Below are 13,949 nucleotides of genomic sequence, written 5' to 3'. Positions count from 1 at the left end.
GAGAGATCGTCCAGCTGTGCGATTCACGTTTCACACCGTGAGTCGTTTTTCTGATACTCACCGTTGAGCGGTGGACTGCCGAACAGCCGTCGATCTCACCGGACCTGGGCTACCGAAGAGGTTCCATAAGTGACCGAGTCTTGCGGTTTGGAAACTTGACGTGTCGACTGCAAATGGGATCCCGACGAACCAAACCCCCCGCTACCCAGCTAGGGAAGACTGGCTTGCCTTGGTTGTTGACGGGTTCTTCATACAAGCCGGGAAGAAGTGGCCTGCCTTTCGCCAGGAAACTCTGGACGGATGGCCGGAGGAGCATAGCATCACATAGCTACAGTACACTACGCCTGAGGTGTCGTTCACGCCAGCCACAGCACTAATGCAACTTTGCCATTTACACTACCAAAGCTCATTTGTATAAGCTGCAGCAGGATCCACGGCTTCACCTAAAGTCTGACGTTTGTTCATACGCCAAGATTGGCGACCACGGATCGGGACCCTCACTTCTGTTCTCGTCTTCCAGACGCGAAAGATGGGAATTCCGCTATTACCGTACTACAGACACGGGTATGAGCAATGGCGCTACTCTCGCAGCAAGGTTCGATTCAGATCTAGGGTGCAAAAAACAAGGCTGCTTGAACCCTGAAGATCCTCCAAGAATGCGCCGTCTACTTTACGGTCCTTACCGAGCTCGCCGAGAGCTGGAACTCAACCGCTAATACGTGACAGTAGAGTTGAGGCACATGATTTGAAGATGCAGCCGCTTCTGGGGGGCGAGGAATGCACATTTGTCGGCTCATCAGGGGGTGAAGAGAGGCTACAGGGAGGCGATACGCCGATTGCTCGCTCACCGCTCCGTCGCGAAAATTCTCTTTTTCCTGCAGGCTCGCACACCTTTTTTTGTTTTATGCGAGAAAGACTGCAAAGAGTGGATTCTCCGAGACGCACGACTGGAGGACGACCGGGGTGGTCATCGGGCCTTGTTCCACTAGGAAGGCAGAGGAGGAATGACGCTATTCCCAGTACGTCTTAGAGCAGGAAGCTGGGATTGCTCGAACCAGTTGACTTCTCGACTGTCGACTTCAACCTTGACTTCAACCCTGACTTACATGAGGGTTGTGATGGTCTGTGCTCGTGCTGTTGGCGGCTCATGACGAGCAGTGCCACGGTCAAGTGTACACACAATCACGGGCTGTTCTGTGTCTCTACCTATCTCTGAGCGCAGCTGCGGCCTGGTGCAAGAAAAGGAGGGGCATTGATTCGGACCCCTGGAGCTGCCCCTCGATCTCGTGGGGAATTGGCGATGACCGTTGGCTGCGGCCAACCAAACGCCATTCCCGCCTGCACCACGCAACCCGAGTACGCATCCTCATTCTCCCGCTCTCTCCCTGTCCTTGGACCGCAAATAGACGCCCTCGAGCGTCGCCTACCTTCTTTGGCAGGTTCTCGGTTCAGCTTCCATCTGATCTCATGGCGGCCGGCATGGAAGCGAAACTCGGCGGAGCCTCTTGAGTCCCTGTTGAACGGGGTCCATTGTGAAGCCTCAATCCATCCCATACCACCAGCCCCCGTACGTATACAAGGCCTTGCCTCATGCAGACACTTGTCGGCGCATGTACCAAGATACACTATCTTTAACCTTTACTCGGCTGAGGTGTGATGGAGGTTTAGAGGCTCCGTTTCTCTTGTCTTTGCACTGCCGGCAGCACACCACAGCGGCTCCATTCGAGATGCCACACTTTCAGCTTTCTTATCCAATAAGTCCGCGGTGTTTACTGAGTATCCAAACGGGGCTACTGTCGAATGCTATCTATCGGAAGGCTGCTCATTCCCCCCCACACTAAGGTATAGGTATGCTCATCTCGGGAGTCTGCACCACATAGTAATTACACTACACTAACACAATGAGTACACTAATACCTGGTAGGCTCCTGTCAGACCCCGGACCTTGTCTCTTGCGCTATCCTCTGCTACGGCCTCCGCTCTCGCACGTCAACAACCAGGTAGTCGAGGACCCAATGTGCAGCCGTGGGGTTTTTTTCGTTTCTTTTTTGCGGGCATCGTATTAATTGCCGTCGAACCATCTTGAGCTGATGATCTGACGCCTCTACAACCACCAGCCATGGTAGGCGTCATGTTGTGATGGAGGATCGCGGGGAAACATCATTCATCGCTTCATGCTTGATACATTCCCTACGCTTACCCGCAGACACGCGCCAGTCAACTTCGGGACATGCCTGGTATTCAGACTTGGGGCAGCTGCTCGAGGACCCCTCACTATGTCTTTACAATTTTCCACACTGCAAATGCCATCCGTACTTTTTGTGCGACTTCAGTGTTGCCTCGAACTGTGGTGCAACCCACCTTAGATTTTCTCATTCTCTTTGAATAATGGAATAGTTGCAGACGACCTGCCCTTGTGCTTCTCGTTCTTTGAACGGGCAGAGAGCACACGCTCACTGCATGCAGACGCCCGGAATCAGGCACTCGGTGGCCTTCATGCCGGCGTCCGGAGCCGCCATCTCAGCCGGTGGGGAATGCGATCGAGTCCTGCTGCATGTTCCCCCTATTTACAACGGCCAGCCATTGCCCGAGTTCGGTCTGCCGCCAGCGTAGGTCCCGCTACGCTGTGCGATGCGATATAGCGATACCAATAATCAGAGTAAAATGGGGCATGAGTCGTTCCACTCAGTTCGGTGGAGACTAGGTCCCCCCATCAGCCAACATCACGCATTATCTCAACCCTGACCATTGTTGGACGACCGACTCGAGGGATGATGACGGCATCGTTTGAAAGGCGGGGTGGAACGAAGGATAATTCCTGAGCGTGAGGTGGCCGCCAGACCGAACCACCAAAGCCCGCAACATCTACTCTTCTCCAATCCTCCGTCCGGCAGCGGAGGCAAATGTCGAATTCCATTCGTTGCAACCAATCCCGCACGGTGAGAAGGCCGCTTATCATCACACCGCTCAGCAAGCGCCCGGCAGTGTGTCCTATACCTCACCACTTTGTAACCTCTCTCTACTGGTTCTTGGGAATGGCCTCACCCGAGGTCTGTACCCCGCCTGCTGCAACTCCCCCTCTCTCCAAAGACGAGGCGATCGACAGGTCCTTCTCTGCGACAGGACGAACGCTCATCAGCTCGTCGGAGGGGCAGAGGGAGGACCTTGTATTTCTTCAGTTGCCCCTCACTACGCCATTTGGAAAATGTCTGTTGATCAGCCGTTGAAGGTTCGACGTGGCTTCTGGCAGGCAGGGATAGCCTCGTTTCGCCCCCGTAAACTCTGAGGCTGACTGACCGCCATAGATCGCCCGCCACCCGATGTATACACTATTCCACCTTGCCAAGTGGGACTTTGTAGCCGCCAGCTAAGCCAGCACCAGCCTTGCCAGCCGACTTTTTTTTCTGGAAGTTTTGTTTTTCCTTCGTCGGACTTCTATGCAACGGCCGGCCACTTACATGGACAGCACTTACACAGGCTTCACCCCAGCCGCCACCGCCAAACAACCACGCTGTCGGTGGTTCGTGATGCGATTCCCTAGGCGTTTCCTCGATCTGAACCTACCGTGGCATCCTGCTTTCCGACATGCGCTAGCCACTGGCTCAGTCCACAGTCCACGTATCTTGCCCCAAGAATCTCTCGACTGTTTCCAGCTTCCGAATTCCCACAAATACCATTCACCTTCTGGACCCGGAACGATGAACATCAGGGAAAATGCCCGCCGCGGCGGTAGGGTCGGAGTCGACTCCCCGAGGTTGGGGGTGTCGAGAGACCGTGTGTACACACTACTTTCTCATTTTCCGATGCACGCCATATAGGACAAGGACAAGGCGAGACACACTCAGCTTCCAAACATAGAATTAGGTCGTCCTAGTATGACCGATCATCAGGGACACCAGAGAGGGCCGATCAGGGGCTCTAGGCCGATCTGTGCCCGTGGCCCTTCTGCCCCTCCCGTTCTGTACGCGGTGAATATCAGAAAGCACTTGGCTTTTTCTTCAAGTAAAGCGGCGCTCTGAGGCACATGGAGGGGTAACGGTAAGGCTGTAAGGGGCGGTCTGGTGAAGATGTTGACTTGGCTCCCTCGGGATGCACGTACGCCTTGCTGGAACCAAGGCAGTTGTGTTTCTTGCCATGTCAGGCCCACGACTTTTGTTGGATCGAGATGCGTTTTGCGGGTTCCGAGAGGGGAGCTCTATAGGGCTGCTTACATCCTGTCGGTCTGGGCCCGGTTGAAGCATGCAGCATGACTATGTAAGATCGACGATGTTATCGACGGTTTCTTACTCCTGCATCGCGAAGAGAATGCTGTGGATGGGTACGTTCGGCGGGGTTCGCCAGCAATATGCGGCAACAGCGCGTCTCTGCTTTCCGTGTGATTTGAAGAGATTTCGAGACTTGAGGTTGGTGACATTTACGTTGCGAAGTGGCTTTGGAGGGGGATACTGGCACCGGGCAGCCTCGACGTCTACCGGCTCGGGGCAGGCTGGTTCTCCTCTTCGGTTCTCGCTAGGTCTTGGCGAGTGGTACATCGCGTCTGCGCTCAGAGCATGGCACAGTGAGGTTTGTGTTGTGTGTAGATCGTCTCGCTCTGGAGTCGTGGGTGAAAGGGACTCTGGATGTCAAAAGTAAGTTGACGCGCGACACTAGCCCAGTGTCTACTGTGAATGTTTGAGACATCGGCTCTCTCTAGTTTTCTCTCGGCTATCTTGTTCGTGGAGACGTCTCTGTCCAATCTTTTGAGCATCAAATCTGCTAGAATCTCGTCTACATTGGGATCCAACCATGATACAGTATTGTACAACCTCGTTCAGTGATAGGAGGACAGCTAACCTCTCTCTCAGGGCAAGTGCGAATTCTCCCATCATCCACGAACCCATCAATCACATATACATACCTACATCTCACGCCCCAATCTTGACAAGACGATCAATAGCCCGTCCATCATCCAGCGCCCAGCCTGTAGAGACGTCCAGCTTGAGCTTCTCCCCGCCCGCCTCCATCCTCAGGAACCCTTCCTTGGTGATGGCCCTCCGGACGCCGTACCACGCCGCCTTGAATCCTTTACTCGCATGCCGGAACGGCGTCGTCATGAGATGTCCCTTGTCGTACTCCCAGTCGGCTCTCGACTGCACCTGCCTCTGCCGCGCGGCGGCTCTCTCCATGGCGGGCGTGGGCGTTACGAAAGGCGAGTAGATCCGGGTCGGGATGGTGACCTGGTCCGGCGCGAGGAGGAACTTTTTGGGGGTTCCGGGCAGGATGCGCTCGCACGTGATTTCGAGCACGACGGGTGTTGCTTTTGCGCTGCTCACGCCCAGGGGCAGCACGCCGGCGGCGGACTTTTCGCCCGCGGACTTCAAGAGGGAAGCCGTCGGCACGGCGCGGATGATCTTGACGATGTTGCGGGCGTTGAAGAGGAAGTAGGAGCCGAAGCCGGCGGTGGCGACGCAGATGAGGGCGAAGGCGTGCGGGACCCAGGCGGCGAGGTCGGGAGGGGGGTCGAGGAGGGTGAAGTAGTAGTTTACGGCGGCGTAGCTGTAGAACATTGTGGCGGCGGACCAGGCCGAGACTTTCATCCAGAGGTGGGAGGCGGCTTCGTAGAGGACTGTTGGTTGGGGGCGCTGGGCGAGGGTTGTTGCGAGGGCGTAGGCTGAGCCTGCGGTGGCGCCGGCGCCGGTGCCTGGGGATGCTGCCGCGGGGTTCGTTGTCGTCTTTGGTGATGTTGATGGGAGGGGGGATTTCGAAGGAGGATGAGGTTTGGAGACTGCGCTGCGGGTGAGGTTGTTTGGGATCGTTGTCGTGCGCGAGGGTTTTGCGGCGTATCGGAGGGGGAGAAGGGAGCTGAAGAGCCGGCGGGGGAGGAGGGGTTGTGTCGTTGCCGTTGTCGTCGCGCAGAGGGGCCCGGGTCGGGAGGCGAGGAGGAGGCAGAGGCTCATGCCTCTCGAGGAGGCTGCCATGGTTGCGGATTACTGGTGGTGGTGGTGACAGAAGACCTCTGAAATGAAGCCAATTATACAGAAAAAAAAAAAAGAGAGGTTTGGGGATTTGCGCCGCAGTGGCCGTGGCTCAATTGGTCCCGGCAGGAATGCGTCAAGCTGTCGCGGGATATCGTACGTGGTGGAAATTGAAGCTATCCAGAAAAGTTTCTGTGGAGCATCAGACGTCTTGACGACCGGGGTAGAAGGTGTCTCCACTATCGAAATGCGACGTCCAATCTGCAGCAGGGGGCCTTTTTTTTCGTGTCCTTGCCTGCCCGTGCTGTAAGGGAAGGTGAGGTGCGGTCGGAGAGCGGCGCAACGATAAGGCGCCACAGATGTTTAAAACCGCTCAGAAAGCGAGTACGTACTTTTGGGTTGTCATCCGATCAAACGGGCGAGGAACGGGCCAATGAGACCAACAAATTGGCGGCATTTCCTTGGTCCGTGCTCGCACAGCGTCTCCCCTCCCCCCTGTTCGCCGCCAAAATTCGGCGATAAGCCACACCAGGCCCAGCCCGGTCCCACCCCAACAGGTCCATGATTGCTGGCGCTAGAAGGAAGCTCACCCAACGGAGCTCGACAATTTTATCCTTGCGCGAGAGAGAGACGCAGAGAGAGCACAAGGCGCCGCCCCGGGTTCGCTTTTTCGACCACCGACACCGACCACGCCCGAACGGACAAGCCTTCGTTCAACCCACTTTGGCGATTTCCTCTTCTTTTTTTCCCCTTGTCCACCGTCCTCCGACTCCAACGACCAAAACGCCTGCGTCCCCTCGTATTGTGTGGTCCGACAACGGAAAATCAATTGGGGAAGTTTTTTTCTTGAAAGTTATCCCTCAATTGAATCGATCCGAACCCGCTCCGCTCCCTACGCATCCCCGAATAAATCTCCGGCTCCGACGAACGGTTCCCGTGAATTGTAAAGATGGCTTCCCTTGCGACGGCGGCTCGTCTTTCTGCGAGGGTTGCTGGCCGGAGAATACCCGCAGAGTCCACAGCTCGAGGTCCGTAAATCAACTTGTCCCCTCTCAGAGATGCTGTAGCTGCCAGCAGATACACCCTTTTGCTGTCCCTCTGCCACGACGTGAAACCGCGAGACAAAACCGGAGCTGACCACTCTTCGACCTCCCCATAAACAGGCTTCCGGACTTCAGCACGATGCCTCGCGGCCCAGAACTTCTCCATGCCCGCCCTCTCCCCGACCATGACGGAGGGCAGCATCGCCAGTTGGAAGGTCAAGGAGGGTGAATCCTTCTCCGCCGGCGACGTGCTCCTCGAGATCGAGACGGACAAGGCGACCATGGACGTCGAGGCCCAGGACGACGGCGTCATGTTCAAGATCACCACCGGCGACGGCGCCAAGGCCGTCCAGGTCGGCACCCGTATCGCCGTCATCGCCGAGCCCGGCGACGACCTCTCCTCACTCGAGGTTCCCGCCGAAGACAACACCTCCTCCTCTTCGAAGCCCGCCCCGGCCGCCGAGAAGTCGGCACCCAAGAGCGACGGCCCCGCGGCGGCATCGGCTCCCGCGCAGCAAAAGGGTGGCGCGGCCAAGACCTCCGGTTCCAAGGCCCGCGAGCAGCGATACCCCCTCCTCCCCTCCGTCCAGGCCCTCGTCAACGGCCACGGCCTCGGCAAGGACGCCGTCAACCAGATCGAGCCCACGGGCCCCAACGGCCGCCTCCTCAAGGGCGACGTCCTCGCCTACCTGGGCACCATCAACGCCGAAACCCCCTCCAAGATTATGAACCGCGCCGTCAAGATGTCCCACCTCGACCTAAGCAACATCAAGGTCGCGCCCAAGAAGGAGGCCCCGGCACCCAAGAAGGCCGAGGCCGCCGCCGCCGCGCCCGCCGCCCCCGTCGACTCCGAGGTCGCCCTCCCCGTCTCCCTCGCAAAGGTCCTCGAGGCCCAGAAGCGCATCCAGTCCACCCTCGGCGTCTTCATGCCCGTCTCCACCTTTGTCGCCCGCGCCGCCGAGGTCGCCAACGACGACCTGCCCCCCTCGGCCCGCAAGGCCACCGCCGACGAGCTCTTCAACCAGGTCCTCGGCCTCGACAAGCTGGCGCCCCGCGGCTCCCGCGGATACTACCTGCCCCAGATCTCCGCCCTGCCCGAGTCTTCGCTCCTGGCGCCCCGCGCGTCCAAGAGATCGTCCTCGGCTGATATCATCGACTTCCTCGCCGCGCCCGCCAAGAAGGCCGTCCCCGCTAAGAAGCCGGTCGCTGCTCACCACACCCCTGGCATGTCGTCCGGAAGCAACCTGTTCACCGTGACGGTGCCGCAGGGCGATGAGAAACGCGCCAAGGTGTTTTTGGAGAGGGTCAAGGTGATTTTGGAGGAGGAGCCTGGCAGACTTGTTCTGTGAGTTGCTTGTATGGTAAAGAGAGAGAAATAGACGGCGAGCCCCCCTAAAGAACGCGGGGGCGAGTGGTTGGTGGGGGAGATGGGAACGAAATAATTCATCATCGCCAAAACGTGGGAGACTGATAGAGATCTTTTTCTTACACCCGACGCGGTGGGAAGAGAATGTACTTGTAGCGTGTTGTGGAGGTGGGGATACAGTTGAAAACGTCATATACATATATACACCGTCCCAAATTCAGTTTTTCAGATGATCTTTCTAACCTTGCTGGTCGTCAAGAGCAGTGTCCGTACCATATTGGCCGAGCTGTCTCGTCCTGCAGCTGTCGAAATGAGTTGCGACCTTGTTGGCACAGGCTCTCGTATATATCTGGCCCAAGGGTGTTTTATGTGGGTTTTCACTCAATGGACCTGGGAACCACATCGCGGCGCTATCAGTCTCCAACGTCTCCCCCTTTTCTACATCGTCAAGTACGCGTCAGACAGTCGCGGTCCCGGTGCCTCTTCAACACAGAGTAGAGAACATTTTATCGAGAGCTGCGCTGACGAAGACTGGATTCGTGTGGACTACGTTGGGATTCTATCTCCACTGGTGACTCTGCCCGCTAGACATATACATCGGATGGGTTATCATGAGCCAGAAATGGTCCTTTTTAGCGGGCCAAGTAGACGTCAATAGCTATGGACATCGCCGGGCATACTCCATTTCCTCCAAGATGGCAGGCGATCCTTTCGTTTCGACATTAATAGAGCGGATGCGGCCCAAGAAGTTGGTGGAGTCCTGCTGAAACTCGTTGGAAGATTTATCCTATCTCCTTGTGGTGTGTCTCGGTGTCCATATGCGTAGAATTCCAATGCGAATACGGACCAGGGGGGTGAGCCACGGGTTTGTCTACTTGATCTTCGGCGAGCGATCTGAAAGTCACCCGCGATCCCAGCCTCTTGTCCCCTCGGTTGGCCCAATCCATGAGGGAAAATGAGCTTAGGTTTTACCAAATGGCATCAGCCTCACTCCTCATCCTGTTACTCTACTCATGGCATCTCGCACCAAGGGCACGCGTGGAGATCGGCCGCTGTAGACTGAGGACTTTCTACGTTTGTTCGGTATATATAGCCTTGCCTCTCTTAACTCAAGGCGCAGCTCAAGGTGCAGCTTTTAAGTGGCGAAATCTCTATCAGCTATCCAAGGGTACATGGATTGCATCGGGGCCCTGTGGCAGGAGCCGTACAATGTTGAGCATTCCGGGCATTTTGTTAAAGACTGTGCTCCGGCGCCCCGTCGGCTGCCTCGAGGTCATCGTCACCGCTGAAGCTTTGGGTGTCTTTGAGAATGGCAGAATGCTGAAGCCCGCGCCTGCGCCCGCACCGTCTGCCGCTACGATCAGTCACTTTTGAAAGTGCTCTGTTTCTTCGAGGGCCTTGGGGTTGATGTTGGTAGCTAGTGGGTCTGTGGAGGTTGTCCGTCATCTTCACTCCCTTTCGAAAACTATGCCATGATGGAAACTTTAGCAAGCCTAAGGTGTAGAAAACTGTGGACCCTGCGCCTAGAAAGTATAACGTATTGTGAGGCATCACAATTCTGGTCTATACATGACACTGATCCAGACGGCAATTCTTCCTTCAAGGTGTCTCTTGGAACGAGATACAGGATCGCTGGAACGTATTGTAATTCGCAATAGCTGCTTGGGCATGAAGAGACTAACACAGAGACGCACCTCTCCCAATATTCATCTCCATGCCCTTCATTGAAGCTGTCGATCACTCACTGTGGATTAGCAATGATCTTTCTCAGTATGTAAATGGCGGCATTGAGTGGCAGCTAGTGTAGATACCATACTCTCGGCAGGAGCTGGGACATGACATCATAACTACTTTATGACACACTCATCAATAATTTATAGAACCTGAGCGCTGGCTATCTGTCTCAATCAGCGAACTGAAACATAAAACAGCGCACCGAAAGGTTGACTCTACAAGCAGTGCTACCAAGATCGAAACTCCATTTGACTTGCTCGCAAAGCTCATCAGCCATGAATCATGAAGAATCATTTCCCCTTGGTCTCATAAACAAGTGCCTTGATCATGAGTATCGGATAACCTACAGCTTTCTTCCTACATAAGACGACGATGAGTGTCAACTAGAACAAGGGTCGGCTCTCAATCCGCAATTCATTGAGCAAAACGCGTTCATTACCACTTTCATTACACAGCATTTTCTCACCCGCAACAGTATTTCATTCTACTTCCCAGCAAGTTCCCGGCTTCAGAACATCCCCCCCCCCTGTAACTCAGTCACTTGTTCCTGCAGATTGCGACTCTCGTATTTCCTGTGCTTCCGCAGGGGGTCTTTCAAGTTTTGAGAGACAGGACTCGTCAACGAAGCAAGATCAAATTTCTGACGGGGCTCATGCCCCCTAATTACGTTAAATTCCTTTACCAAAGATAAAGCATGACCAAGAGTTGACTTGTGATAGAGACTCACCGGGCTTGTATTGCCTTCCTGGACCCGGCCAGGGAAGCTTGCTTCATGCCTAGATTTCTGCAATCGCTTAATTCCCGCTTACGCGTAGATGACGGTATTTCAAGAGTAGCGAAGGTGTCTGAAGATAGACTCCGTGCATCAATCCTGTTCCGAATCTGACGCCTGTTATTACATACAACTCCTCTACCCCTTACCCCCCAATAACCCGCTGTCGAAGCTAGGTGGCATGCCTCACTAGACGCTTAGGCACCAAGTAATATAAAAGCACCCGTCTTGCTCTCACTTCAGCTCGCTCGGTATGGGTGCTGGCGGGGATTGGATGCGAGATACTTGAGGGAAGGCTCGTGACATCCTACAGGCGAGTTTCGGCTGAGTCTGACCCAATGCTTCTGTGATGCACTGGTAAGGATGATGTCCTGCGCAACTAGTCAAGTCAGAACTACTCCAATACCCGACCCTTCTTTCCCTCAGTTGAATGTTCCATGAGAATATGCAGACGATGAGTAGAACTTCCCGAAGGCGGGCTTGTCAGAATGACTTTCGTTCAACGATTTAGCCGAAGAGCCTCACGGTGCTCGGTAGGAGCATGAGTACACTCAGATCACCATGGTGCAACCAGTGTGTTCATTTGACACCAAAAGACTGGAATTCTGAAGACATGATCTGTGGATGGGAGAGAGAGAAAAGGGGATAAAATGTTACGTCACGTCTTATAGAGGACACTTTCCAACAGAGCTTACCGTCAATATGACACCTCGAACCATGCATTTGGAAGTTCATAGTATTCCTAGACGTAACTTCATCATGTTTCCCTTTTGATTCGCTCGCCTTGACCCTCAAGGTTAGGCTGCTGCTCTTACGTCGTAGTCCTCTGCCTGCGTACGTCCAGCACAGCTGGCAAGAAGTCTCAACTCCTTCTCTTACCCTCGTCGCTGAGATTTGGACTCCACGGAGTATCCGACAGCCCTGATTTCTAAGAGTAACATGCAGAAAAAAGGCTCCTGACGGCAAGTGACGGAGCTGAGCTAGCTTTGCGAGTTTGCATGCTAGGTCGCTAGTACAGAATAGCCAGCATCAGGCTATTCCCGTGCCAAATTTCCATCAATAAAGGCGTTCCACTTAGCCCGAGTACTTTTTCATTGAGTGCCACATCACTAGAACGAAGACTCCTCAACGGCGGCGGTGGAGGTTGGAAAAAGCTGATCGCGTGGCTCACTCATCTTGCAGAGATTGTTGGAGTATTCTCGCTGTTCACACAACCCATCTAGAGGGTAAAACCATTCATCTTGAAATATTGAAAACTCAAAGTGACCAAATCAGTGAGTATATCTCAATAGAGGGAACTCGCTGTCCAGATAATTTCTCCATATCTTTGAGATTAAAGTATCGAAGTGCGAGAGTTGCTCATCTATCAAAGATGCAGCTTCGGACACTGACCACCGTAGGAATGGCAGAGACGCAAGACATCGCCAGGCGTTATCACGTAACGAATGGAAAGTTTGCAAATCTTTGTCACGGGCGAATGACTTGAACGGGCTTCGCCAACGTCGCAAAGCGGGTCAAGAAGCTTGCCGAGGTCGGCATTTGGTGAGAACCCCGGACGTGCCAGTTGAATCGTGTGCGAAGCTCCCAATGGCACCGTAAGCTTCAACGCTCGTCGCCAATATTCGTTGAGACATTTCGTGCTTCAAATTGACTTCAGTTGCTCTCTGCACCAGTGTCGCTGTCTACCTTATACATGGCGAAAAGGGAATGTTGACCAAAGGCTTTGACGCCGACAAAATGGACCCAAAGCGCGATCCTGATGAATGCGTGGACTATCATGAGGGGAGTAGAAGACAAGCTTGCCATCAAGCTGTCGTTTTACCATATAGAGTGGTTCCTGCTTGGTGATGAGGTTGCTCCATCACACCGCTCATTCATGAGGGCTATTGCAGAAGGACTGTGGGGTTGTTAACCCGAAGAGTGACAACTTGCTTGAACGTGGTTGTGAAGCAATGAGCTATCGAGTGTAAATTGTGCTGTCGATGAATGTATTTCTCAAGGGCTGTCGAGAACCAGACAGTAGCCGATGCTTCATGCTGAGAGTAATTGTGAGAGATAGCGGTTGCGAAGGGCCAACTCATGCTCGTTTTCCGGAGCGTCCGTTCTCTGCATTGAGAGGAATTGTCGCGCCTATGAGAGTTCCAAGGTTCATGTATACGAGGCTCCTCTGCTATGATTATTTTATCATTTAGGTTGTCTCTGTCAAAGTGTAGAGAAGCAACCGTTCTAGCTTTCTGAGCAAGAAGTGCGATTTTTCTTGAGTGCGAGTCAAACAGAATATGTCTCCGGGACCAAATAGAGTTGCGACAGTAACAGGAACCAGCGAAGCGATAGCAGGGGACTCATGATTGCAAAAGGTAAGGTGAAGTAAGGTAAAGTGCCATAGCTTAATCACTCAGAAAGTAGGTAAGCGAGGCCAGCGACACAAAAGCGAAGACCAAATGGCGAAGGGGGCAACGATCTCGTTAGTGGGGTTCCACAGAAGTGCACCGATGGAGATTGTTCCCACCGTCTTACCGACCGCGAGCTTGACGAAGCGAATGGTCGCGCATGTGCGCGTCTGATGAGTTTTGCGTTTGGGAACAACAGACTATGTGAGTAGGATGGGATCTGGGTGTCTAAGTAGCACGTCGGCGGCATTGTGCGTGTGTTAGGGTAAGCCGACGGGCTGGTGGTGGGAACGAGGCAATGTGTCGTTTGAGAGCTTTGCGACGATGTGGTTTCGCTTGCATTTGTTTCTATCGCGGACTCGCAGATGGTGGCTAAGCAGGTTATGGATACGCCGCTCACCTACCTTAAGATCGTGACGTTGCGCCACCTCGAAAATAAATATTTTGTGGTAAAGCCAGGCTCACCGTAAGCCTCTCAAGAGCTGGATTTTACGAGTGCATGAAGCACAGTGACTGCATAATTAATCACCGTTCATATGGAAGCCAAAACACTCTGGCATGTGTGAAAGCCAGCTGAATCACACAGCCTCATTGAGGCCGGAGCTGGGTAGCACATTCTTAACTAGGTCGAATCTCCCGGTCGGGGACGGGGAAAGGTGGACAACCAGGAAGGCCGACACACAGATCCCA

At 54.2% G+C, this 13,949-nt stretch overlaps 3 protein-coding genes across 3 annotated transcripts; 2 read left to right on the top strand and 1 right to left on the bottom strand.

The window, feature by feature from the left end:
* Positions 1 to 4,904: 4,904 nt before the first annotated feature.
* CABS01_00006 (uncharacterized protein) lies at positions 4,905 to 5,957 on the bottom strand (the record flags this gene model as incomplete). Its single annotated transcript, XM_060533390.1, has 1 exon — positions 4,905 to 5,957. The coding sequence occupies one exon, from the start codon at positions 5,955 to 5,957 to the stop codon at positions 4,905 to 4,907; it is 1,053 nt and encodes a 350-aa protein (XP_060405904.1).
* A 946-nt stretch (positions 5,958 to 6,903) lies between these two features.
* On the top strand, positions 6,904 to 8,346 carry CABS01_00005 (biotin-requiring enzyme; the record flags this gene model as incomplete). Its single annotated transcript, XM_060533389.1, has 2 exons — positions 6,904 to 6,982; positions 7,118 to 8,346. 2 exons carry the CDS (start codon positions 6,904 to 6,906, stop codon positions 8,344 to 8,346), a joined length of 1,308 nt encoding a protein of 435 aa, XP_060405903.1.
* A 246-nt stretch (positions 8,347 to 8,592) lies between these two features.
* Positions 8,593 to 9,021, top strand: CABS01_00004 (uncharacterized protein; the record flags this gene model as incomplete). Its single annotated transcript, XM_060533388.1, has 1 exon — positions 8,593 to 9,021. One exon carries the CDS (start codon positions 8,593 to 8,595, stop codon positions 9,019 to 9,021), a length of 429 nt encoding a protein of 142 aa, XP_060405902.1.
* Positions 9,022 to 13,949: the final 4,928 nt, after the last annotated feature.

This window comes from Colletotrichum abscissum (genome assembly GCF_030869225.1).
Source record: "Colletotrichum abscissum strain IMI 504890 chromosome Unknown Scaffold_1.1, whole genome shotgun sequence".
NCBI classification, from domain to species: domain Eukaryota; kingdom Fungi; phylum Ascomycota; class Sordariomycetes; order Glomerellales; family Glomerellaceae; genus Colletotrichum; species Colletotrichum abscissum.
This window is presented reverse-complemented; position numbering and strand designations above follow the sequence as displayed.